At 44.0% G+C, this 24,949-nt stretch overlaps 1 protein-coding gene and 1 pseudogene across 2 annotated transcripts in view; both read left to right on the top strand.

Annotated features, from left to right (window-relative positions):
* Positions 1–245: 245 nt before the first annotated feature.
* TRIM67 (tripartite motif containing 67) overlaps positions 246–24,949 on the top strand; it is a 65,093-nt gene continuing 40,389 nt past the window's right edge. For both annotated transcript variants that reach the window (XM_055147306.1, XM_004620315.2), the window contains exon 1: positions 246–3,911. In XM_055147306.1, the coding sequence (XP_055003281.1) occupies positions 2,856–3,911 (1,056 nt within the window). In that variant the 5' untranslated portion in view covers positions 246–2,855. The remainder of the gene's footprint in view (positions 3,912–24,949) is intronic.
* On the top strand, positions 18,731–23,743 carry LOC105943416 (small ubiquitin-related modifier 1-like; annotated as a pseudogene).

Raw genomic sequence — 24,949 nt, 5'->3', positions numbered from 1 at the left:
CTGGGGGAGAAGGCAGCTGGAATAGAGAGAGGATCACTAAGTCAATGATGATTGGAGGAATCATTCAGGATGGGAGATGGATGCTGAAAGTAGATAAAGGACCAAATATGATAGCCTCTCAGTATCTATATTGCAAACCATAATACGCAAAAGCAGAGAAAGAGAGAGAGAGAGAGAGAGAGAGAGAGAGAGAGAGAGAGAGAGAGAGAGAGAATGGGGAAAATTGTCTGCCATAGAGGCAGGGGGAGGGTTGAAGGCAGGTGTGTACTGGGGACATTGGTTGGTGGTGGAGAATGTGCACTGGTGGAGGGATGGGTGTTCGATCATTGTATGACTGAAACTCAGACATGAAAGTTTCGTAACTGTATCTCATGGTGATTCAATTAAAAAAAAAAGCTGTGCTGAATTAAAGAGATGTAGCATTTGAGAACAGTTTAAAATATGGGTGCTTGGCTTGCACAGAGCCCGTTCTGGTTCCATCCCCAGCAATTCCTAATGTTCTCTCGAGTACTCCTGAGCACAGTCAGGAGTAAGTCCTGGGCACAGCGCGCGCGGCCCAACACTTCTCCGGCCTGTATATGTATATGTGTATGTGCATGTGTGTACATATATGTGTTTGGACGTAAGTGTATCTACATTGCTTAACTTAGTTCTCACTCATTCCTATTATTTTCCCAGTCATTTAACAAAAAGAGAACTAGGAAAACAAAGCAATTACTAAGGACAAGGACAATTACTAATTGATGAATGAAAGAGCTGAGACCACCCTTAGGAAAGTTTTGAGGTGTGGGAGTGCCTCACCACGTTCTTTCTGCCCCCTCCTCCGCCCCGCCAACGCCCGCCCCTCCACCTCTCCAGCCTGTCGAGGGCGGCCTGCGGGCGCTCTCTGTCCCTCAGTCCCAGACCCCTCTGCCCGGCTGCCGCTTTTCTGCTCTTCGCTTGCCCTGCCTGCGCTGGCCGCGATGACTGACAGCCGCAGTGTCTCCCCTTGAGCGGTGGCGCCCGTCGCGTCTTTGTTTGCAACACCGCTGAGCCTGAGAACGAAGGAGGGGGGCCGCTGACTGTATTAGTAAGGTTTTAAAACAAACGATTTCCTAATATGTATCTATTTCATGCAGCGTGAAACTTCCGTTAGCAAAGCCCTCAGCGCTGCGCCTTTCTTTCTGCTGTCTCCCACCCACCGTGCCCGGGCCTGACTCCCACCATCCTTCCCTCCAAGCCCAGACAGAGCAGCCGAGCAGACAAAACAGCCAGGGCCGCGGGTGGGAGGTTGTTCCACCGCTCGTGGCTGGCGTTGCAGAACGTGAAGATTTTTCCCATTCATAAAAATTAGCATCCCTGCCCGCGGACTCCCCACACAGCCCAACCGCGTGGGACCCGGGTGCTCGGTTCCCGGGCGGGCAAGGGGGCCCAGGTCGCTGGTTTTCTCGACGCTTCTCCAGGGAGTCTTCACACAGACTGGCATCGGTGCTCAGGAACCCTCTTGTTTGAAATGAAGAATCAAAATGGCCCGTGGTTCAATCCACAAATAAAACCTCACCCTTTGACTTCAGGCTGTCCGACATTTTGTGACTCCCGTTTTTAATTCTTTTTTGGGTTCTATCATAGAATTAGGGAGGAGCTGTCAAATCATACTATCCGTCCGTTTATAAACAAGCGGTATTTTAGGCTGCCGGTTTTATAGTGGTGGGTGGGGGCGCGGGAGGGGGCAGGGGAAGCAGCGGCAGGAAGGGCGGAGCGGGGGGGGGGGTTTGGTATTGCACTAATTCAAGACGCAGTCGCCTTCGAAATAATCAATTGTTATTAACAATGATCCTCTGCGAAGCGCTTAAAATTGCCCCTTGACTCCCCTAGCAGCAAGCGGCGAGCCCTTATTCGCTGAGCTGTCGCCGCCTCCCCCGCCCGCCCCACTACTCTCTGCTCTGGAAATTACAACTCCGCGGCGCCGGGAGCCGGGAGGCGGGGACGGGAGGAAGGAGGGAGGCCGGGAGGGGATTCCCGAGCCAGCCCGGCGCTTTGCCCTCCGCCAGCCGGCTGCAGCGTCGCGCGGCCAAGGTCAGCGGCGCCCGCCCGAGCAGTAGCTGCTCAACAGAGGAATCGGATCCATCCCGACCTCGTGAAGAGAGCCCCAGGGCGCCATCGGCCCTAAGACAACAGCTGCCGGGGGAGGGGGGCGAGCGAGGGTCTCCAAGCAGGCGCATTCCGGCCCGACGAGTCGCGAGCACCCGGGCCCGGCAGGTGGCGGCGCAACTGCGAGCAACCAGGGGAGCCCCGGGCTCGTCCACCGTCCGCCCCACGGGCGCTGTCCGCCGCCTCGCGGTGCTGATACCCCGCCCTGGAGCCAAGCGGCCTGCACATCCGCCTTTTCACCGTCGCTCGCCCCGATCAGGGCGGGGCAGGGCCTAAAATGGGCAGTTGCTCAGTCTAGGACACGGGTTAAAACCCGAGAGCTGGCGAACAGCAGCCCGTCCGCAGGTTCGGATGTGAAGAGGAGGCGCGCGCGCTGCAGCCAGCGGCGGCGCTCGTGCTGATTCATCACCCAAAGCGCCTCGCAGGCCATCGCGAGGGCAGCCGACCGGCCTCGGACCGTAGCCGCAAGTTGAAGCCGCTGGTGCAGGAGGCTTGCGGGCAGAAGGTGAGGACTCCCTCCCGTTTCTGGCCCCCCCACCCCCCGATCTTCTTAGGGCTGTAGCCTCCAGACAGAGAGGGGCGTGCCCCTGGGTTGCGATGAAATAGTCCTGCCCATGTGATGACTCTCCCTTCCCTTCCACCCGTGCGAGCTGATTCTCCGCTTGTCTCCGGAGCTTGTGCCATTCCACCCTGCGTCCTGAGCAGCTTGGACTGCCCGCGTCGAGATGGAGGAAGAGCTGAAGTGCCCGGTGTGTGGCTCTCTGTTTCGGGAACCCATCATCCTGCCCTGTTCCCACAATGTCTGCCTGCCTTGCGCTCGCACCATCGCAGTGCAGACCCCGGACAGTGAGCATTTGCCTCAGCCGCTCCTGCATTCCCGGGTGTCTGGGCTGCAAACGGGCGCCGCCGCCGCCGCCGCCGCCGCACCCCCTCTTGACCACGACGCGGTTGCTGCCCCTTCCTGCAGCGGAGGGGTCGCGAGCTCAGCTGGCGGCCTGGGCAGTACTGCGGGAGGTGGTGGGGATCACGTCGACAAGCTGAGTCTATACAGCGAGACAGACAGCGGTTACGGCTCCTACACTCCGAGTCTCAAGTCCCCCAACGGAGTCCGCGTGTTGCCCATGGTGCCCGCGCCACCGGGCTCCTCGGCCGCCGCGGCTCGGGGTGCCGCCTGCTCCTCACTGTTGTCGTCCTCCTCAAGCTCCATCACGTGCCCGCAGTGTCACCGCAGCGCCTCGCTGGACCACCGCGGCCTGCGTGGCTTCCAGCGCAACCGGCTTCTCGAGGCCATCGTGCAGCGGTACCAGCAGGGCCGCGGGGCCGTGCAGGGGGCATCGGCTGCGGTCGCAGTAGCCATCTGTCAGTTGTGCGACCGAACCCCACCCGAGCCGGCTGCCACACTCTGTGAGCAGTGCGATGTGCTCTACTGCGCTGCTTGCCAGCTAAAGTGCCATCCGTCCCGGGGGCCCTTCGCTAAGCATCGCCTGGTGCAGCCGCCGCCGCCGCCGCCCGCGCCTGCTGAGGCCGCCTCTGTGTCCCCTGGTGCTGCCCAGGGCGCCCCAAGCGGAAGCAGCGGCTGCAAAAGCCCCGGGGGCGCGGGGGCCAGCGCGACGGGGGCTAGTTCACCCCGCAAGTTTCCTTCATGCCCCGAACATGAGATGGAGAACTACAGCATGTATTGCGTGAGCTGCAGAACCCCAGTCTGCTATGTGTGCCTGGAGGAGGGTCGACACGGCAAGCACGAGGTGAAGCCGCTGGGGGCCATGTGGAAACAGCACAAGGTGAGAGCTTGCTGGGCAGGCCTGCGAGCAAGGGTGCAAAGAGGGTGCCAGGAGAAAGGTCTCGGCCTCTTTCCTGAGATTTGCCCAAGTGTGCAGGAGGAATTTCTTCTATTCTCCCTTCCTTTCAACTTTCCTTTCTTGCCTCCCTCCCTCTCTCCATCATTAGGCAAATAGGAAAATGAACATCAGGTACTCTGGGTCTTGGTGATAGAAAGAATATGGAAAGATGGCATACTTAGTGTCTGCCTGAGATTTTAGGACACTCAGAACCCAGAAGCAGGGCTCTTCACTCCCAAGCTAAAGGCCCTACAGGATTGATGTCGGTCCGACTCCTTCCTTCGACAAACACGTTATTTTTGTTTCTTTTAAATAAAGTGTTACCAATTGCACTCAGGAAATTATCACATTGGTTCCTGCACTTGGTCCGTCTTGTATACAGGCAGGAGTACTCTATCCCAGCCTTGAGTGAGGGAATACAGTTTCATCCAGAACAGAGATTCCATCGGCTTTCAGAAAAGAAATTTCCCCAAACTCAACTAGTATTCAGCACTTTCCAGCCCCAGTGCTGTTCAGCCTAGAGGGAGATGGAACTTCCTCAAAGGCCTTATTGGAGATTTTAGGCGTGTGCCTTTTAGGAAGGGAGCATCGTTTACCCAGAAACCTTACTTGTAACCACTTGTAGCAGAGGATGTATGCTGAGGTCACAGAGTAAGTTAATAAGACAATGAGGCACACTTTCTTCATCTTCAGACAGCTGTAAGCCTCCCCCACCCACCTCACCCCCCCCCCAGTCGCCAACACACAGTTTGCCTGGATATGCCATCTTCCAAGTAGAAAGGAAACATCCTATGAAGGCAACTCAGAAAATGTGTAACTGCCAATATGTGTCCCAGGGAGAAAAAACAAAAATTCTTCAAAATCAGGTCAGGCTCTCAGGTAAAATGAGGTCAGTTCTTTTAATGAATATTTGCCTTAGTTTCCCAAACAAGGCCAAAATGTGCCTAAAGTTAGAGTCAGCCTTGACAAAATGAGAATCTCTCATTCAAAGACCCAAAAATGCTTCTGCACGTTTGAACACCCTATCTTTCAGTGTCCTCTTTCCTATAAACTCTCATCACCAAAAAGTGGACTGAAATTTTCCATGACTATTTTTTACCAAACAACAGGAAATGGACAAAAAGAGAGCAAAAATGAGAGAAGGAACTAACCATTCTTCCTATAGAGATTTATTATATATTTAGTTGTGACATAGATTTTCACATACATATTTTATTTTAATTTAACATTTTAAATAAAAATTTAGAAAACAAATAAGAAGTTTAGAATTTTTACCCTGGTAAAGAATTTTGTTTAGTAGATCAGGGGAAAAACAATTAGAGTCAAATTTCTAACTCTAACTCTAGAAGAGTGGTTGTCATTTGTGAAAATTTTGCTCTCCCTCAATCATTTTACAATGTTTGGAGACATTTTTGGTTGTTCTACCTAGGGAGTGCTGTTGGCATGCAGTAAGTCAAAGCCAGAGAGGCTGATAGACATTTGACAATGCTTAGGGAAACTCTCCAAAACATTATACAGCCCCAAATCTCAATATTGTCTCTTCTTGGAAACCCTGCTTTAAGTTATAGGAACCTGAATACAAACCTCAGGCTTTTAAAATCACTTACTATAAGTAATCAAAGGTAACTTGAAACCCATTAAGTAAAAGTGTCTATAATGGTCATTGTAAGAATAAGGTGTAGGGGCTGGAGTCATAGCACAGTGGATAGGGCGTTTGCCTTGCATGCGGCCAACCCAGGTTCGATTCCCAGCATCCCATATGTTCCCCTGAGCACCACCAGGAGTGATTCCAGACTGCAGAGCCAGGAGTCAGCCCTGAGCATAGCCAGGTGTGACCCAAAAAGCTGAAAAAAAATAATAAAGTGTAGTAGTGTTGGATTAGCTTCTACCATGGTAACTGCCTACAGTAACTAATAGATATTGTTTATGATTTCTTTAGTCCAAATACTTAATACCAGTAGATTTCAGAAAGCTACAAGGAAGCATTAGCAAAAATTGCTCATTTGGCCTCAGTCAGTTATCTGGAACTGGTAACTTTGGGTTTGGATTATTTTGAGTTCTAAAATTTCTTTGAGATAAATGAAAATGTCTACTTTTACCCTGATGAGTTAATTATCATCTATATCACATTTAGTGGCATAGTGTTTCGTAGTAATTTGAAATGCTTTTCTTATTTCATCTTTCAAGAGGATAGATATAATTTTACAAATGTAAATATATTTTGTAAAGAGATTGTGATGTCTTTCCAGGCCAGGAAATATAGGCTTACACTGATATTTCATAAGTGGTTAAATTTTCACAACCTAAACCTGGGCATTGCTTAGATTTAGTGGAGTGAACTTAAAAATGAATTGAGGTTTGAAATTCTAAAATAAATGGAACTATTCTAAATTGATTAATATATATATACACACATATGTATATATATATATATATATATATATATATTGCTTTTTGAGTCGCATCCAGCGATGCACAGGGGTTACTCCTGAGTCTGCACTCAGGAATCACTCCTGGCAGTGCTGGGGGACCATATGGAATGCTGGGAATGGAACTCAGGTCGGGTTCATGCAAGGCAAACGCCCTACCTCTGTGCTATAGCCCCCAGCCCCTGATTAAACTATTTTAAGTTCTAAAATAGATTAAAGAGAAAGTGAGCTACATAACAAACTATGGTTTCAAAAATCAAGACTAGAAAAATCTTTGACCATCCTTGAATTGGTATCAGCAGCCTATTTATAGAATTTCTAACCTCAACCAACTAGTTATAAAGAAATATAGAGAGCAGTATATTAGTTCAATAGATTGGGATAGTTGCCTGTGAGAAACATGACTATACTGAATCAATTGTATATCTAAAACCACTATCTCAGAGAACAAAGACATTCCCCTAACTCCAGAAGGAAGATCGGAAGGCAATTTTGTGAAAACTTGTGTCTAACAATGAAGAAAAGTTCTGCATCTTTTTCAGCTAGTTCTGTTTTTCCACAAAAATAAGCACTGAATGCTTATTATGAGCATTTCAACTAGGGACTGGAATACAAAAGAAAAAATAAGAGGAAGCCCTGGTAGAGGTGGATAATCTGTGAAGTGAAAGATAGAGAAGAAGATTCTCTCATTCTGGGTGTGGCAGTTTAAACTCTTTAGCAAAGCTTAAAGTCCCTAAGTATTGTGTCTGTTTAATTCATTAAAAAATCCCAAGAGATTATGAATAAACTTGGTCGATGGTGGTGACCCTTCTCCAAGCTTATTCAGATAAAGGGAACGCCCTGACACAGAGGTGGGGTGGGGTGGGGGGATGAGGAGGTGGGAGGAATACTGGGATCATTGGTGGCGGAGAATGGGCACTGGTGGAGGGATGGGTACTCGAGCATTATATGACTGAAATACAAACACGAAAGTTTGTAAGTTTGTTACTGTACCTCATGGTGATTCACTAATAATAAAAAAAATTCCAAGAGTTTTGACAAAGGATTGGGACAAGAATATTTCCTGAACAGTCCTTTCATTAGACAAGCCTTCATCTATGCCTCATTTTAATTTCTCTTGGGTGTGACTAGAGTTTTCATCTAACTTGTGATTCTTAGGTAAAGAGATATATAAGTGGCACTGAAATCTATTTTAAAATTAGATATATTATCACTTTTTTTAAAACAGTGTAAAAATTTTAGGTTATAGCTAAACACATTTTTAGATCATTATTCCAGGAGAGAACTTCATTTCAAATGACATCTCATGTGAAGAAAGTATATGCTGTGAAAGATAGGACAAGAAAGGGAAGCTTTAGATAAGAACTAAGATACTTTTGACAACCTGGAATTTAATGTTTCTAAAGTTGCAGAAAATATGAGGTAGTACATCTCTTTCCTAGTGTATTAAGCCACATAATATCACCTGTTGGGTGAAGAGAATGATTTTAAATCAACTATATTTTCAAATGGGCACAAGTTGATTTCTGAACTGATGTATGGAATGCTAAATAAGCCCTTGATTTATTCACTAGTCTTTGGAGAACCATGGAAAATAGGAGCAGAATAAAACAATTTCACTAATATCCCAGGATGACTATTCCCAATGAAGTAGCACTTCACAAGGGCAAAGGAAATGATAAGACTAGAAATTTCAGGAAAGATGGAACTTCAAATTACTTTCAGGTCTTGAGGCTGACAAAAGTCACCTGGCTTCTCACCATTCTGGTTTTCCCTATTTTATGAAAAATAAGATCTTTAAAGCCCCAGAGAAAGGTCTGCATTAAAGGAAATCCACATAAATGACAAGGTGGAGCATATAATCATAGCTATACTTACATCTTAAACTTATTAGAATAAAATTAGAAAAATGGCATTTTTTCTCTGTTAATATAAATTAAAATCTTTTCAGTTAACTAATGTGTATTATTTTATATGGCAAACCTACCACAAGGACTTGTATTTTATTTGATTAACATCTTAATGCCGGCTGAGTCTTCTGCTGCTATAAATGTTTTTCTAGTTAAATTTATGCCTGCGTCCTTAAGATTTTCTTTGTTTGTTTTTAGGTCACACCTGGCTGGGCTCAAGACTTACTCCTGGCTCTGTACTCAGGAACCACTTCTATAGTGCTTAGGGGACCATATAGAATACCAGGGATGGAACCTGAGTAAGACACGTGGTAACGCAAACACCCTACCTGCTGTACTATTACTCCAGCTCTCTGCATCCTTAACTATTTGTGTAGATTAAATTTCTAAATTTCGAAAAATAAATAAACAAATATCTAAATATGGATTTTCCATTTGATACCAAAAGAGATCTGGCAGGGCTGGAGCAATAGTACAGTGGGTAGGGGACTTGCCTTGCACATGGCCAACCAGTGTTCAATCCCAGCACCCCATATGTTTCCCTGAGCACCACCACCAGGAGTGATCCCTGAGTGCAGACCCAGGAGTAAGCCCTGAGCAGTCAGGTGTAACCCACCCCACACACCCCACACACAAATTGGTCTTTGAAACAACGAGTTATGTTGTTATATTTTTTCCCCCAGGAATTTATACTTACTTTAATCCCAACAGGAAAAGTATGTAAATAGTAAAAAACTCAAGTAAACTACGGAGGAAAATGCAAAGGTGGACTGTTTCTAGTTATTATCATCTGTTATTTTGATTCAATGCTGCCAGAACTGTTTTTCCTTTAAAGTTAAATAAGTTTTTAATTTATTTTATTAGTTTAAAAATATGCAGAGCCTGGCAAGCTACCCATGTTGTATTCAATATACCGAAAACAATAACAACAAGCCTTATAATGGAGGTGTTACTGGTGTCCACTCGAGCAAATCGATGAGCATAGGGATGCCAGTGATACAGTTATACAGTTTACAAATATGTAAATATTTATATTTGGAGGTTGCAATGAAACTATCCCATATCAATGACCCAAAGACCAATATCCAACTCTACCCCAGTCCTCTAGACTTTTCAGCCCACTTTAGTAATTTCTGGCCTGTGACCTGAGGTTAGAACTATTTTCCAAGAGATCACAGTATCTGACTGTCATATATATATTTTTAATTTTTTATTGAGTCACCATGTGGAAAGTTACAAAGTTTTCAGGTTTAAATCCCAGTTATACAATGCTTGAATACCCATCCCTTCACCAGTGCTCATATTCCACCACCAAGAATCCCAGTATAGCTCCACCCCGCCCCCCCACACCCCTAACCCCCCCAAGCCCCTAAGCCCCCCCACCCTTAGCCCCCCCCGCCTGTGTAACTAATAAATTTCACTTTACTTTCACTTTGATTGCATACAATATTTCAACAAAACTCACTATTATTGTTTGGAGAGTCTCTCCCCTAAAGTCAGACCTGCTGAAAAGGAAGCATTAGATCTGACTGTCATATATTTAATTGCTAATTAAGAATCTGTTTCCCATAAAGAATTGGCTAAACCTGTATGGTTATTTTCCCAGAATCCCACTGAGTTTTAAACCCCATGAAATGATCAAGGTTTCAGAACACTTTTTGGGTTAGGGGAAAGAGAAGTGAAGAAACGCCTAGAAAAAAAATCTGAAATGTCTAAAATCTGCAACTCCATAGCTGATTCTAGCTCCAGATGCTAAGCCAAATGCTACTGAAGAGAAATCTGTGAGGGCCACACAACTTGTGGCATGGAAATCTTCACAATCTGAGTGAAAGCCTGGATCTTTGAGAAGATGAATCTTTTACTAGTTCTGAAGTTCAGGAAGATGAAGTGCGTAGGCTGACTTCTGTTCCTTCTGCCTCATGCTGGCTAGGAACCAAAGGCAAATCTGATTTTCTTGGGGCATGAGCCAACTCCACTAAGTAGAGACTGTTTCAACTTCTCAAACCACCCTTTAGATTAGCACCACTGTCTTCAAAGCAATCTGGATTGATTTAATTCCAAGGAAATCAGTAAAAGGAGTAACTTTTAGAAAGAGCCCTTATGTTACAACCTTTGAGATACATGCTTTCCTTATCACACCATTCTTCTGGAAAACAAAATGTGTGTTTAAGCAAAGAAAAGCATAATACATAAATTTTAATTGCTTTTAACTTCTATTTGAAGACTAGAGATAAAGGACTTCAGAATTAAGAATCACCTCAAAGTTTATAAAAAGGCAATTTTCTTTTCTTTTTTTCTCTTTCTTTCTTTCTTTCTTTCTTTCTTTCTTTCTTTCTTTCTTTCTTTCTTTCTTTCTTCTTTCTTTCTTTTTTATTTTTTTAAATTATTTTTTATTTTTTTATTTTTTTATTTTTAATTAGTGAATCACCGTGAGGGTACAGTTATAGATTTATACATTTTTGTGCTCATGTTTCCCCCATACAAAGTTCAAGAACCCATCCCTTCACCAGTGCCCATTCTCCACCACCAGTAAACCCAGTGTCCCTCCCACCCTCCCCAGTCCCGTCTTCCCCCACCCCAAACTGCCACTATGGCAGGGTATTCCCTTTTGTTCTCTCTCTCTGATTAGGTGTTATGGTTTGCAATAAAGGTGTTGAGCGGCCATTGTGTTCAGTCTCTAGTCTACATTCGGCATGCGTCACCCCTCCCCCGCATGAAAAAAGGCAATTTTCTGTTGGTATTGATATTACATGGCATTTCATGTTACATGCTTGGTGCTCACTTTTTTTGGCAAAGATACTATTGTATTTTTAGACTATGGTGGGAACTCCTTAATCTGGGTAGACATTCATGATAAAGAGAATATCCCCGTGTCAACAGTGGAATGTTTTAGAGGAGAGTAATCTCTCAATTTCAGAGGAAGAACATGAAAAGGATCTAAAACTGGCTCACAACTGTTTTTGTAAACAAAATATTATTGGAACACGACTATGTTAATGTATTGACACGGTGCTGTTTTGGAAGATTTGAATAGTTGGACCAAACGTAGTACAGTGGTACATTGCATTGTACACAAAGATAGTACACTTGCCTTGCATGCAACTGACCCAAGTTCAATCTTTGGCACCTAACATGGTACTTTGAGCACTACCAAGAGTGACCCTTGAATGCAGAGTGATGAATAAGCACTAAATACATACAGTGTGCTCCTACAAAAATATTTTAGTAGTTGCAACACGAATCTGTGGCCTACAAAGCTGAACATATTTACTACCTTGTCCTTTATGAGGAGAAAAATGTGTTGACTGCTACTCTAGACTCTTACAACTCAAAGTGTGGTCTGCAGAGTAGCAGATACCCAAGATATCGTTGAAAATGCAATGTCTTGATATACTTGTCACACAAGTTTTGAAATTGAGTGACTTCAGATTTTAATTTTAGCAGTATCTCAAGTTTATTTGTATTTACTAAAATAGTTTAGAAAGCATGATGAAAATGCTTTTGAGGGTAGAAGGGTGATCCAGGGCACCATGCATATCAACTGAGAAGTGATGTGAGTCTCAGGCCTGAAAATGATTCTCAGTAAGTGAATTTAGGATAGTCTGAGAGGTTGAAACCAGAGTCCTTTTTTAAATTGAATTGCAGTGAGATAGACCTTTACAAAGCTGTTCATGTTTGGGTTTCAGCCATGTTCATGACTGTATATCCATCCCTCCACCAGTGTATATTTCCCACCACCAATGTCCCCAGTTTTGCTCCTACCATCCCATCCCACCAGCCTGCCTCTACAGCAAACACTTTTCTTCTTTTTCTCTCTCACTCCTTTTGTGCATTATGATTTGTAAAACAAGTAACAGCTCATCATGTTTGTTCAGGGAGTTCTGTATTTTTACCTGACAGATATAGTTTGAGTAGTTTTTTAAACTGCTGGCAGGGAGCTGTAATGATAGCACAGCGGGTAGGGCATTTTCCTTGCACGTAGCCAACCTAGGTTCGATTCCCAGCATCCCATATGGTCCCCCAAGCACCACCAGGAGTAATTCCTGAGTGCATGAGCCAGGAATAACCCCTGTGTGTCTCCGGGTGTGACCCAAAAAGAAAAAAAAGAAAGAAAGAATACACTGCGTGGCAGCTTTGGGATGTGGATGTGACTGCTGGGGCTTCCAGAAGTACAGAGAGATGAGGGGGAGTAGCCCATCCTAACTCCAAGAGAAGCCTGGAGATTTCAGTCACAAAACCTGCATACCCAAATTTTCAAAGATTAATTTCTCTGTGAGGTCCATCTAGAGATGGTGGAGTCCATCCAGGGACATGGCAGCGATTTTGGATTGTGGGAGTATGTGGCTGTCAGGGGATCTGTTTGGGTGGGCACCAGGCTAACCTGTCCCACTCTGATGTGCCCTGGATTATTCAGCCATGCAAGGGTCCAAGATTTACTGTGGCTTTAATCTCTTTCAAGATTTATTTATGGGTCTTTGAAGCAAGACTGGTGGAAGAGCTTACACGGCAGCACTGGAGTTGGTTTGTGGGGTTGACTGCCAGGGCTTCCAGGAATATAAGGAAGTGGAAGGAGGCAACCCAATCTTGACTCCAAGAAAGCCTGGAGATTTCAGTCACAAAATTCACATACCTGAACTTTCAGCAGGGTAATTTGTCAGTGAGGTTCATGTCAAGAGGGTAGGGTCCAACTGGGGACATGGCTGTGATTTTGGATTGTGGGAGCAAGTGGCTGCTGCAGGCTCTGTTTGGGTGAGCACCAGGCTAACCCGCCCTCTCCAATTTGCCCGGATTGTTCATTCATGTGTGGGTCTGAGATGTACTGCATTGAACCGGAGTCTTAATTACTCTGGACACCCAACATAACCTTTAGGTTCAAGAAATATTGAGAGAGGCTGGAGCAATAGCACAGAGGGTAGGGCGTTTGCTTTGTACAAGGCTGACCCAGGCTCAATTCCCAGCATCCCATATGGCCCCCTGAGCACCACCAGGAGTGATACCTGAGCATTGCCAGGTGTGATTCTTCCCTCCTCCCCCAAAAAAGCAAAAAATATTGAGAGATAATATAATGCTTTAAAGGCCATTTGGGCCAAAAAAATGTAAGATTCTCTGAGGGGTGGAAAGGTGTGCAAAGCTGTCTACTTCTTATGACCAAGAGCCTTGGGGTCTCAAAATGAAATTACAGACAAATAATCTTTATTGCTTTTCTGGGACTGAACAGCATTGTATTTACTGTATGTCTATCTCTTGATTTCCTTCTGGTTTGCATCTTAGTTATTCTATAAAGAAGCAAAGACAGTGCTTTATCCACTCTAGGCAGCTTTGAAGGGGGCTGCCTGAGAAGGGTAGAGGTTGTCCCTATTAACACTGTGGAGCTGGCAATACCTATATTGCAAATCACAATACCCAAAAGGAGAGAGAGAGCAAAAGGGAATGCCTTGCCACAGAGGCGGGGTGGGGTCGGGGGAAGGGGTGGTGGTGGTGGTAGGAGGGATATTGGGATCATTGGTGGTGGAGAATGGGCACTGGTGGAGGGATGGGTACTCAATCACTGTATGACTGAAACATAAGCACGAAAGTTTGTAAGTCTGTAACTGTACCTCACGGTGATTCATGTAGAAATTTTTAAAAAATTAAAAAAAATTGTGGAGTTGGAAGGAGCAGAAGATCCAGACAGGCCTTTGGAAGAGGAGCTTGTAAATCCACCCCTCCTTGAAATTTTCTCTTGAAAAGCAAACGCTTTGTTGGAAAGCAGTTAGTTATTTTCATTTCTTAGGGTAGGCGGCTTCCTAACAGATAATGTAAACTCCAGCCTCTTTATTTCGCAGATGAGGAACCGGAGGCGAAAGAGACTTGCCAGTTACAGAGTGAATTGGGAAGTGACTATAAAAAGGTCTTTTAAGTGTTCTCATTGTACATTTTGATTCACTATAAAAATTTAACAGAATACTATGTGTGTAATTTAACAAAAACAGATGCATAGAGCATCACCAAAAGAGTAATTACGAGTGGGAAAAGGGGTTGCTGATACCTATACTAAAAAGTGGGGCTGAGGGGCTGGGGCAATAGCACAGTGGGTAGGGCGTTTGCCTTGCACCCGGCCGACCTGGGTTCGAATTCCAGCATCCCATATGGTCCCCTGAACACCGCCAGGGGTAATTCCTGAGTGCAAAGCCAGGAGTAACCCCTGTGCATCGCCAGGTGTGACCCAAAAAAAAGAAAAAAACAGTGGGGCTGAGGTCCAGTGAGATAGTAGAGCAGGTTAAGGCTCTTGTCTTGCATGCAGGTGACCTTGGTTTGATTCCAAGAAACACATGTTTTCCCTCAAGCACCACCAAGAGTGATCCCTGAGCACAGAGCCAAGAGTATTACTGTGTGTGGGCCAAACACTCCCTCCCCTCATCTGGAGATGAGGTGGGCAGGTTATACAACCCCTCTCTCAGCAGAAAATGAAAAGAAAATGGTTAAGAGAAAAAGTGTCCAGTTTTAAACAAATTGAAAAATGTAATAGCTGGAGAGAATTTAAGAGATCAAATAGATCAATATATGTGTAACTACAGAAGAAAGACAGGGTGTTTAAGGAAAGAGAGAGCAGGAAAGGATCAACAGGGATAGGGACAGAAAAACGAGGCTTGTGAGAATGTGGAAGAGGTCAGATATAACAGACATGCAGTATTCACTCCAGAAAAAGCAGCTGAATCTTGACCAAATATCATCTAAAATATCGTCCAACCAGTGCATAATTTTAAAAGTCGGGGAAAGGATGAGGAGAGGGGATAAGAAATTTTTATAGCCTGTGGCTAAGACTGGAATGATAGCACAGCAGTAGGGCACTTGCCTTGCACACAGCCGACCCAGGTTCCATTCCTCTGCCCCTCTCGGAGAGCCTGGCAAGCTCCCAAGAGTATCTCGCCCTGGCAAGCTACCCGTGGCGTATTCGATATGCCAAAAACAATAACAGCAAGTCTCACAAAGGAGACATTACTGGTGCCCCTTCGAGCAAATCTATGAGCAACAGGATGACAGTGACAGTGACAGTGGCTAAGGCATGATCCTGGTTTGAATCTTGGTACCCTGAATGGTTTCTTAAGCACTGTCAGACATGGCTGTTGAGCACAGCCAGGTATGTCATTCCCCCCAAAAAGGTCAAAGCTGTGTTAGAAAGTTTAAGAAAGTGTGTTTATCTGTCCTTCCAATCTTCATTATATTTTGATGCTTGGTTACATATATAGAACAAAAACAATGAAATATAAATAATCAAAACTTTAAATGGAGACTTGTCCTCAATAAATTATAAATTGCCTGTAGTTGATTTATCAGCTAGACTATGTACCCACATAAGGAAAATCAATCTTTAGCACTTATGAACACCTAAAAGTTGATATATTCTTTTTTTCCCTCTTTGGGTCACATCGGCGATGAACAGGGGTTACTGAGCAGTGACTTGAAAGAGTGGCAAGTCCTCACTAAATTTCCTTGACAAGTTTTTTGTTTTTTTGGGTCACACCCGGCATTGCACAGGGGTTACTCCTGACTTATGCACTCAGGAATTACTCAGGGGACCATATGGGATGCTGGGAATTGAACCCAGGTCAGTTGCATGCATTTGCCCTACCCACTGTGCTATTGCTTCAGCCCCAATATATTCTTTTTGACCATTAAATCCATTCCTCTTTTTTCTATTTATTTTTAATTATATATGTATATTATTTTCTATATATATATACATATATATATATTTTAGTTCCCCCTCTTCTTTCTTCCATTTTGTAGATGTACCATAGTTTCTTTATCCAGTCACCTGTTCTTGGGCATTCAGGTTGTTTCTAGATTCTGGCTATGGTGAACACTGCTGCAATGAACATACAAGAGCAGATGGTGTTTCTGTTATGCATTTTGGGGCCCCCATGGCATATTTTAGAAATGGTATTGCTGTGTCATATGGAAGCTCAATTTCTAGGTTTTTGAGGAATGACCACATTGTTTCCCCCCAAACCTGAACCAGTCAGCGTTCCTACCAACAATGAGGGGAGTCCCTCTCTCCCGGCATCCGTGCTGGCACTGGTTGTTCTTGTTCTTTTTGATGTGTGCCAGTCTCTGTGGGGAGATGATATCTCATTGTTTGATTTTAATCTCTCTGATGATTGCTAGTGTAGAGCAATTTTTCTTTTTCTTTTTGGTCCTTTTTATTTCTTCTTTGAGGAAGTTTTTGTTCATTTCTTCTTCCCATTTTTTGATGGAGTTAGATGTTTTTCTTGTAAAGTTCTACCAGTGCTTTATGTATCTTTGATATTAACCCCTTTTCAGATAGGTATTGGGTAAGTATTTTTCCCCATTCCATTTTCTGTCTTTATACCTTGGTCACTAAAACTAAAGAGCTTCTTTTTAATGTAACCCCATTTGTTTATCTTTGCCTCCACTTGCTTGGTCAGCGGTGTTTCATCTTTGAGGATGCCTTTAGCTTCAATGTCATGGAGTATTCTGCCTATGTTTTCCTCTGCGTGCTTTATGGATTCAGATTAAGCAAATTCTTATCAGATATGTTTGTCACAAAAACAATTTTACTACAGTTACCAGTGACAGAACATGATCCTAATGAAGAAGCAGTTTTAATTATCAAATAATAAAGAATCTCACCTGGATTTGTTCAGAGAGTGACTTTGGCACATCTGTTTTGTCTGGAGACATTTGAAGACCTGCACACCTTTCCTATAGTAACATTGGAGCTTGATCTGAATTACTTTCTTCTCTGGCCTTTCTCCATACTCTGACCACTTTTACTTTTCTGACAATTTAAGTTATTATCAGTGTCTCTATATAATTTCTAGACAACTATTTAAAATGTGGGATTTGGGGCCTGAACAAGAGTACAGCAGATAGGCCCTTTGTCTTGCTCATGACCAATCAAAGTTCCATCTCGGCATTCCATATGGTCCACCAAACCTGCCAGGGCTTCCAAAGTAAGAGCCCTGAGCACACCTGGTTGGCCCAAAAGCCAAAATAAATAAATAAAATATGGGACTTAAAAATAAAATAGGAAGTGAGGTAGTACACAGCTGGTAGGGCATTTGCCTTGCTCACAGCCAACCTGGACTCAATCTCCTACATCCCATGGGTCCCCTGAGTCCTCTGGGAGTGACTCCTGAGTGTAGAGCCAGGAGTAACACCTGAGCCTCCAAACCAAAAAATAAATAAATCATCAACAACAACAAAAAATAAAATGGGTTGGGGCTGGAGTGATAGCACAGCGGGTAGGGTGTTTGCCTTGCACGCGGCCGACCCGGGTTCGAATCCCAGCATCCCATATGGTCCCCTGAGCACCGCCAGGAGTAATTCCTGAGTGCAGAGCCAGGAGTAACCCCTGTGCATCGCCGGGTGTGACCCAAGAAGCAAAAAAAAAAAAAAAAATAAATAAATAAAATAAAATGGGGGAGTAGAGTGAAGAAATAGTATGGGGGCTTAAGGTTCTTGCCTTGAAAGCACAAAGATGTTCCTTCCATCCCTGCCTATGATCCTCCAAGCACTGCCAGGCTCACTCCTGAGCACAAAGCCAAGAGAATACCCTGAGCAACAATTGGTTTGATCCAAAACCCTGTTTAAATAAATTGTTACTTAATTTAGTACTCCTGCCCCCACACCAGGCTGTCTTCACCAGGGGCCCTTTCGGAGGGGGCGGGTTGAGTTTCCCTCCCCACCCCAAGTAGAGCCCTAGCAGCCAAAAACCTCCAGAACCCAGCCCCAGCCATGCTCAGGGCCATTCTCTACACCCTTGGATGAGCCTCACCCATGAAGGAACCGACAGAGGATCCCAGGTATGGGGGACCCATGGCTGAGATCTCCAAGCCTGCTTGGATTGGGACTGGGCCTCCTCCACCCAGATCCCCAGTTTTCCAGTAGCTTGGAAGTCACACCCACAAACTGCCCCCAGCGCCATATACTCTCATCAGCGGCCAAGATCCAGAGACTATAAAACAAAGCTCCCGGAAGAGAGCGATGCAGAATCTTGCATGGCAAAAGCCTGGCAAGCTACCCGTGGTGCATTCAATATGCCAAAAACAGTAACAATAATGGGCCTCATTCCCCTGACTCTGAATGCAACAGGGACAAATGAAGATGTTGCTGGCGCCCGCTCAAGCAAATCGATGAGCAACAGGACGACAGTGATACAGTGGTACTTAATTTAGTAAAATCCCAGGTCTAGCCAAAGAGATAGAATAGGGGTTAAAATGCTTGCCATGCACATGGCCAATCTCAGTTTGATCCCTGGCACTTCGTATAATCCTCAGAGCTCCACCAGAGCTGAACACCAATTCAATCAATCAATCAATAAAACTCAGCCACATTGTTGTGTTGTAGAGTAGGGAGGTGAATGTGTAAAGCCCAAAGCAAGGTCCTACCTACCCCGGGCCACTGATGGGTGGAGATCATGGGTGAAGCCACCATTACCACATTAGATCAGGAGATAAAATCTTCAACTGAGGTTTTGAGGGATAGAAAGGAAGAATATGTAAAATACAAAGTTATTGTATAGGATAGCAGTGAGATTTACTTTAGAGTGAAAATGACTGTACATCTAAAGAACCTCAAAGACTCTTTTAGTCAGTGAATTCACTGAGGTTACTCTTTGAAGATCAGAGAATTGCTGACAATCACACTCCAAAAAACTGGGAATGGAGGAAGAAAATGTGATTGAAGTTTGTCAGGAACAAACAGGAGGTCATTCAAGGGTTCAAATAGTCATTTATTTTTCACTTTTCCCTAAATCATTTTCCATTTTTGAAAATAGTTCTTTTGTAATGTGATGTTCAAAAAGAAGCGAAAACAAGCACCCTGATTCTTTAAAACATCTGGTAATTTGCATTTCAGTGACCATGATTCATTATCATTTGTTTTCATTTTGCTGATTTGGGGTGATCATTCCTCAGCCTCTTCATATTCTTCTCTCCTGTTAGAAAAGGACGTGTGTGCACAGAAAAGCCGCATTTTTCGGGGCTCTGCATTTTCAGGCTTGTGATAAATAGATCAACCAAGGCAAGTGCCATGATGACTTTCCTGCAATATGACTGCTTAACTCCTGGACTTTCCAAAAGATGTAGGAGTTTTTCAGAACTGAACTGTGGGAAAATGGCCTTATCCTAAACTTGAAGCTACTTCTAAAATCTTGAGGGTCTAGATTATAGACTCTCAAAAGAGTATCAAATTGGAGATGTTGAAGAGAGTAATGACTAATTCCAAAAATATCCTTAGAAAGCATTTAAAGATTAATAGGAAATTTTATCAGATGATCCCAGAAAAGTCCTTTCATTATCAGTTTCACAACATAACATTGCTTTAAAATTTTTTTTCCCGGAGCAAGAGCATAGTATGTAGGGCAAATGCCTTGCACGCGGCCAACCCAGATTCAATTCTCAGCATCCCATATGGTCCCTTGAGCATCGCCAGGGGTAATTCCTGAGTGCAGAGTCAGGAATAATCCCTGTGCATCGCCGGGTGTGACCCAAAAAGCAAATTTTACCCCCTATTACTTTCTGTCTTGGGATATGAGTTTTAAATGGACATTGTCTTAACAACTTTACTAAAATTTTAAAAATTCTAAAAACCATAAAAATAAAAATAAAATCCCATCTTGGATCTGAATTGAAACTCAATGTGCTAGAGTGCATGCTTTGTATGCAGGAGCCCTGGGTCAATCTCTGGAATGATGTACGGTCCCTGACCACTACCAAGAGGGATTCCCAAACATCAACCCAGGTTCATACCCTGAGTGCTGGTAGATGCATCCCCTAACCAAATAAATAATAATAATAATAATAATAATAATACCATACTCCCGTATGGTCTATAATAATCACTGTCACTGTCATCCCGTTGCTCATCGATTTGTTCGAGCGGGCACCAGTAACGTCTCTCATTGAGAGACTTATTGTTACTATTTTTGGCACATCCAATACACACTGGTAACTTGCCAGGCTCTGCCGCGAAGGCTCGATACTCTCAGTAGCTTGCCGGGCTCTCCGAGAGGGGCGGAGGAATTGAACCCGGGTTGGTCGCGTGAAAGGCGAAAGCCCAACTGCTGTGCTATCACTCCAGCCCTAGTCTATAATAATAATAATAATTATTATTATTATCTCATTTTGTTAGAACCTGGCAGTTCTCAGGGGTTATTCCTGGCTCTGTGCTCAGAGATCATGCCTGGTAGTGCTCAGGAGACTATATGGGGTGCCAGAAATTGAACCAGGATGGGTTCCATGCCAGGCAAGCACCTTAGCCTCTATAAAATCTCTACAGCCTCTATACTCTTCTTATTCATACAAGCTGGTGGTCTCTTATAGCTAACAGAGGATTACAGGATATCTCTTTATTAGCCAAACTTACACATTTCACAAATAACACTATATTTTCAATATCTTAACAGAAAAGAGTTTCTTATTTATGTTTGTACTGTAGAACTGAGCAGTACAACTCATATCCATTAGATCACCAGAAATACTTATTTGGTTTATGTAGACTTAATGCTAAAATGCTTTCTAATAATTAAGTCATTAAATGACTATTCCAGAGCCATTCCTGTGAAGTTTATGATGAACCATGAAACAAAGTAATTCACGAAAGGGGGGCACTTTCCAGAGAACAGTATGGAAAATGAGGGGAAGAGAAATGATGCAGCATCCTACCCCCTTTACAAATCTGGGCTCATTAGCATAGTACTCCCCTCCCTCATCATATGGGAGAGTGCTCTCGGGCAGTTGGTCTGTTGGTAGAAGGTAGTTAGAAGTGGTTGTGTGACTTACCTAGATATCAACACTGTCTTGTCCAAAGAAGTTGAGTATTAGTTTACCAAACTGACACTATGAAATCTTTAGTGTTACAGAGGCAGCAGAGTATTAGAAGACAATACACTGTGGGGACAATCCTAAAATCATTTTTTTAATTAAACTTTTTAAAAAAAATTTATTTATTAGTGAGTCACAGTGAGGGTACAGTTACAGATTTATACATTTTCGTGCTCATGTTTCTCTCATACAAAGTTCAAGAACCCATCCTTCACCAGTGCCCATTCTCCACCACAAATAAACCCAGCATCCCTCCCACCCCACCCTGCCACTGTGGCAGGGTATTCCCTTTTGTTCTCTCTCTCTGATTAGGTGTTGTGGTTTGCAATGAGGGTGTTGAGTGGCCATTGTGTTCAGTCTCTAGTCTACATTCAGCACGTATCACCCTTCCCCTGCGTGGCCTCCAACTACATTTTACTTGGTGTTCCCTTCTCTATCAGAGTTGTCCTCTCCCCAGAATGTGAGGCCAGCTTCCAAGCCATGACAGTCCTAAAATCTTGTAAGGTGGGGCTCTACCACTTCTATCATTAGTGAAATGGCCATTATGGAATGGTCATTAATGAAACAATGCATTTGAAGAATAATGCAGTATGCACCACACAGTAAGTGCTCAACAAAGGAAAGCCATTATTACCATCAACATTATTGTGTCTGGGTCAAAGAACCTGTTTCAGGGCCTGGGGTTGTGCACAAGAGCCCTCTTGTGTTCAGACTGAAAAGCAGCATTTGCTCATTATGTCACTGATGAAATCACTTTTAATGGTTGTTAGAGCCATCCCTGGATTGCCGGAAGTCTGGACTTTTAATGGAACATTGACGGAAATAAAGTTATTTGAATTGAAATAGAAATATCAAGGTTTAATTTAAAGTCTTTGAATATTTTTCTTTTTATATTTATTTTTATTATTTTTCAAACCATTATTTTGTGACTTAAACTGTTACAGTGAAATTTCGTGCATGCAGCATTCCAACAGCACACCCTCCACCCTCCACCAGAATGTCTCTTTCTTCCACCGTTATCTCAGTTTCCCCTCCTCTACCCACTCTCCCTCCACTCCCAACACAGTAAGTTCACTTCCATAAAGTAGTTCTCATGTTTTGTTGTTGCCTTTGGCCATGTATTGTTCCCTTAATATGTTTCTTTATATCTCACAGCTGAAAGAGGTCATTCTGTATGTGCCCCTCTCCTTATTACCTCTCAGCCTGTTTCTTTGCATGTGAAATATCTGTGAGAAAATGGAAGGAGATAGGGGGCCAAGAGATACTACAGCAGAGATGGTGCTTGCCTTACACAGGGTTGACCTGAGTTTGATTCCCAGAACTCCCATATGGTCCCCCAAGCCCCACCAAGAGTGGTCCCTGAGCCAAAGTCAGGAGTAAACCCTGAATATTGCTAGGTGGGGAAAATGGTAGGAGACAAAGTGAAGGTACTATTGTATTGGTCGGGAAGGGGGAGAGGTGGGGAAATCAGCTTGTTGAAGCCTCTATTTTTTTTTCTGAAGGTATGAAAACCTGGAAAAGTAGCATCATATATATGAGTATATATGTATCTATACAGATATATACATATATATATGTGGTGTTGAAAAAGAGTCCAGGTAGTGACTCCACTTAGCAAATATGTGGATTATGTTGTGGGGGAGGGGGGAACACATTAAAATTAGGGGGAATAAAAGAAAAGACCATACTTGGGTGGAGGAGAAGTTTTTCTTTTCTTATTTTGTTTTCCAAAGTAAACAGATAAATGACAACATTTTTTTGAAGTATGCATAACAGTTAAGAACAAAATTTCTAAAATTTTTTGTAAGGTGGGGCCTGCTTTCCTACTAAACAGTGCCCACAGTCCCACATCACCGGGAAGTCTAGCCAGAATAACCAGGCACAGAACCCTCCTGCAGCCAAACTAGAAATGTTTGATGTTGAGAAGAGCCTCTGCACCCGCGTGGGCAGGGAACCTGGTTGGTGAAAGAGGGAATGTTTTTCATGTGAGAGACCTTGGTTTGGTCCCTGGCACTGCCTGGTATTCCAACACCACTGTGATTCTCTCTCTCCTAAATTAAGGACTAACTAGTCTTAATTTATTGACAAATTATTACCAATTAGGTGATTTCAAAGTTTATTCTCTTACAGTTCTAGAGAACAGAAGTCTGATTTGAGGGTGTAAGTAGGGTCCTGCTCTCTCCAAAGACTCTGGAAGGGTCAGTTCCAGTCTGTTTGTTTCAGGTAGTTCATTGACTTGCAGGTACATAACTGCATTTTTCAGGCTTCACCCTTATGTATGTGCTTCTGAGCCCAGCTTCTCCTTCTTAGAAAACTATCATTCATATTTTCTTTGAGAAAATTTTCTAGATTTTTCTTCTGTAGGTCCATTGTTTTGGCATAACAAATACGCCGCGGGTACCTTGTCAGGCTCTGCCGTGCGGGCAGGATATTCTTGGTAGCTTGCAGGGCTCAGTCTCACAGAGACGTTACTAGTGCCCGCTCGAGCAAATTGATGAACAGTGGGATGACAGTGCCACAGTGCTACAGGTCCATTGTTGAATTTCAGAAATTCTCTTTTTGGTATCATAGGTTTTGCGTTCACAGTCTATCAGGAAAGTGGCTGAGACCATAAAGACATCTGACCCACCCTGTGCCCTAGATCTTGCCCCAGCTTATTTTTAATGCATTTTTTGTTCATTTGAATCCCATTTGAATCATATTTTCCTGTATGTTGCTTTGGTCCATAAAAGCAGAGAATTTTGAGGTCTTGTGACTGTCCTATGCCTTATAGTTCACATTGAGTTCCCTCAGAGTTTGAATCTGTTTTAGGGCTAGTTGGAAATTCCTTTCCTCTTGGTGATACAAGGAGCTTTTCTGAAACCGTCCTTGCATTTTCTCCCGTAGTTCAGGATTGTTCAAAACCTTAGGGAGGACAGACACTAGCCAGTGTGCCTGGGAGACCTCAGAGTACTGGTGTGGTCTGGAGTGCTTTGACCAAGGATTTGTTGAGATTTTGGAACCAGTGATAAGCCCCTTTCACTTACTAGCTTTGTCTTCAATGGTGACAAATGAGTTTTGTAAGAGACTTAGGAGAGAAGAATCTGCGTACTTTGAGCTTTCAGAAAAGTTTTGTCTTTCCTGATGGTACAGAAAGTCGTGTGAATATGGAACGGACCTCACCCTCCACCTGGATCTGACTCTGGCATGGTGACCTGGCTGCAGTCATAGGCTGAGGGTGGGCTGCTGCATCGGGTAAGGCCTGTGATGGTGCCAAGTGAGAAGGTGCTGCTTTTTGAATCTGGTTTGCTGTGACATGAACAAGTGGGTTCAATATGATAGATGGACGTTGTATCCCAATGTTAGCAAACCTGACAGGAGGCCCTGGGGACTCACATTGTAGAATGGGGAGAACCCAGGAGAGTTGCATAAATGTCTGTGTTAAGCAGACCCTCCAGTCAACTGGGTGTGGGGACTTCTCCGGGTCCAAAAGTTGCTCTGATCTGTGTCTCACACTCCTGGAGGACTGGAAACTGTCAAGTACTGCTCACCGATATAAACAACTTCCTCAAAGAATTCAATGGGCCATGGCAAAGCTCACCTCTTCTTCCCCTTTTCCAGGCACTCAGCTCCACGTTCTTGTTGATGAGTATCTCCAGAAACTGCTGGAAGTCAGGGTTGATGAAAGACAGTCCACCAGCCTCTGCCTTTTGGTTCATTGGCTCTCTGTGTGTGTGGGGGGGGTGTTTCTGGTGAGACATGGAAAATCTGCTTCTCCTAGACTAAGAGGTGACAAAGACGGAAAGCTCAGGGTCTTGGTCTTCATCTCCCAC

This window comes from Sorex araneus, chromosome 9 (assembly GCF_027595985.1).
Source record: "Sorex araneus isolate mSorAra2 chromosome 9, mSorAra2.pri, whole genome shotgun sequence".
Lineage (NCBI taxonomy): Eukaryota > Metazoa > Chordata > Mammalia > Eulipotyphla > Soricidae > Sorex > Sorex araneus.
Note: the sequence above shows the minus strand (reverse complement) of the source record. Positions and strands in the feature narration are given on the sequence as shown.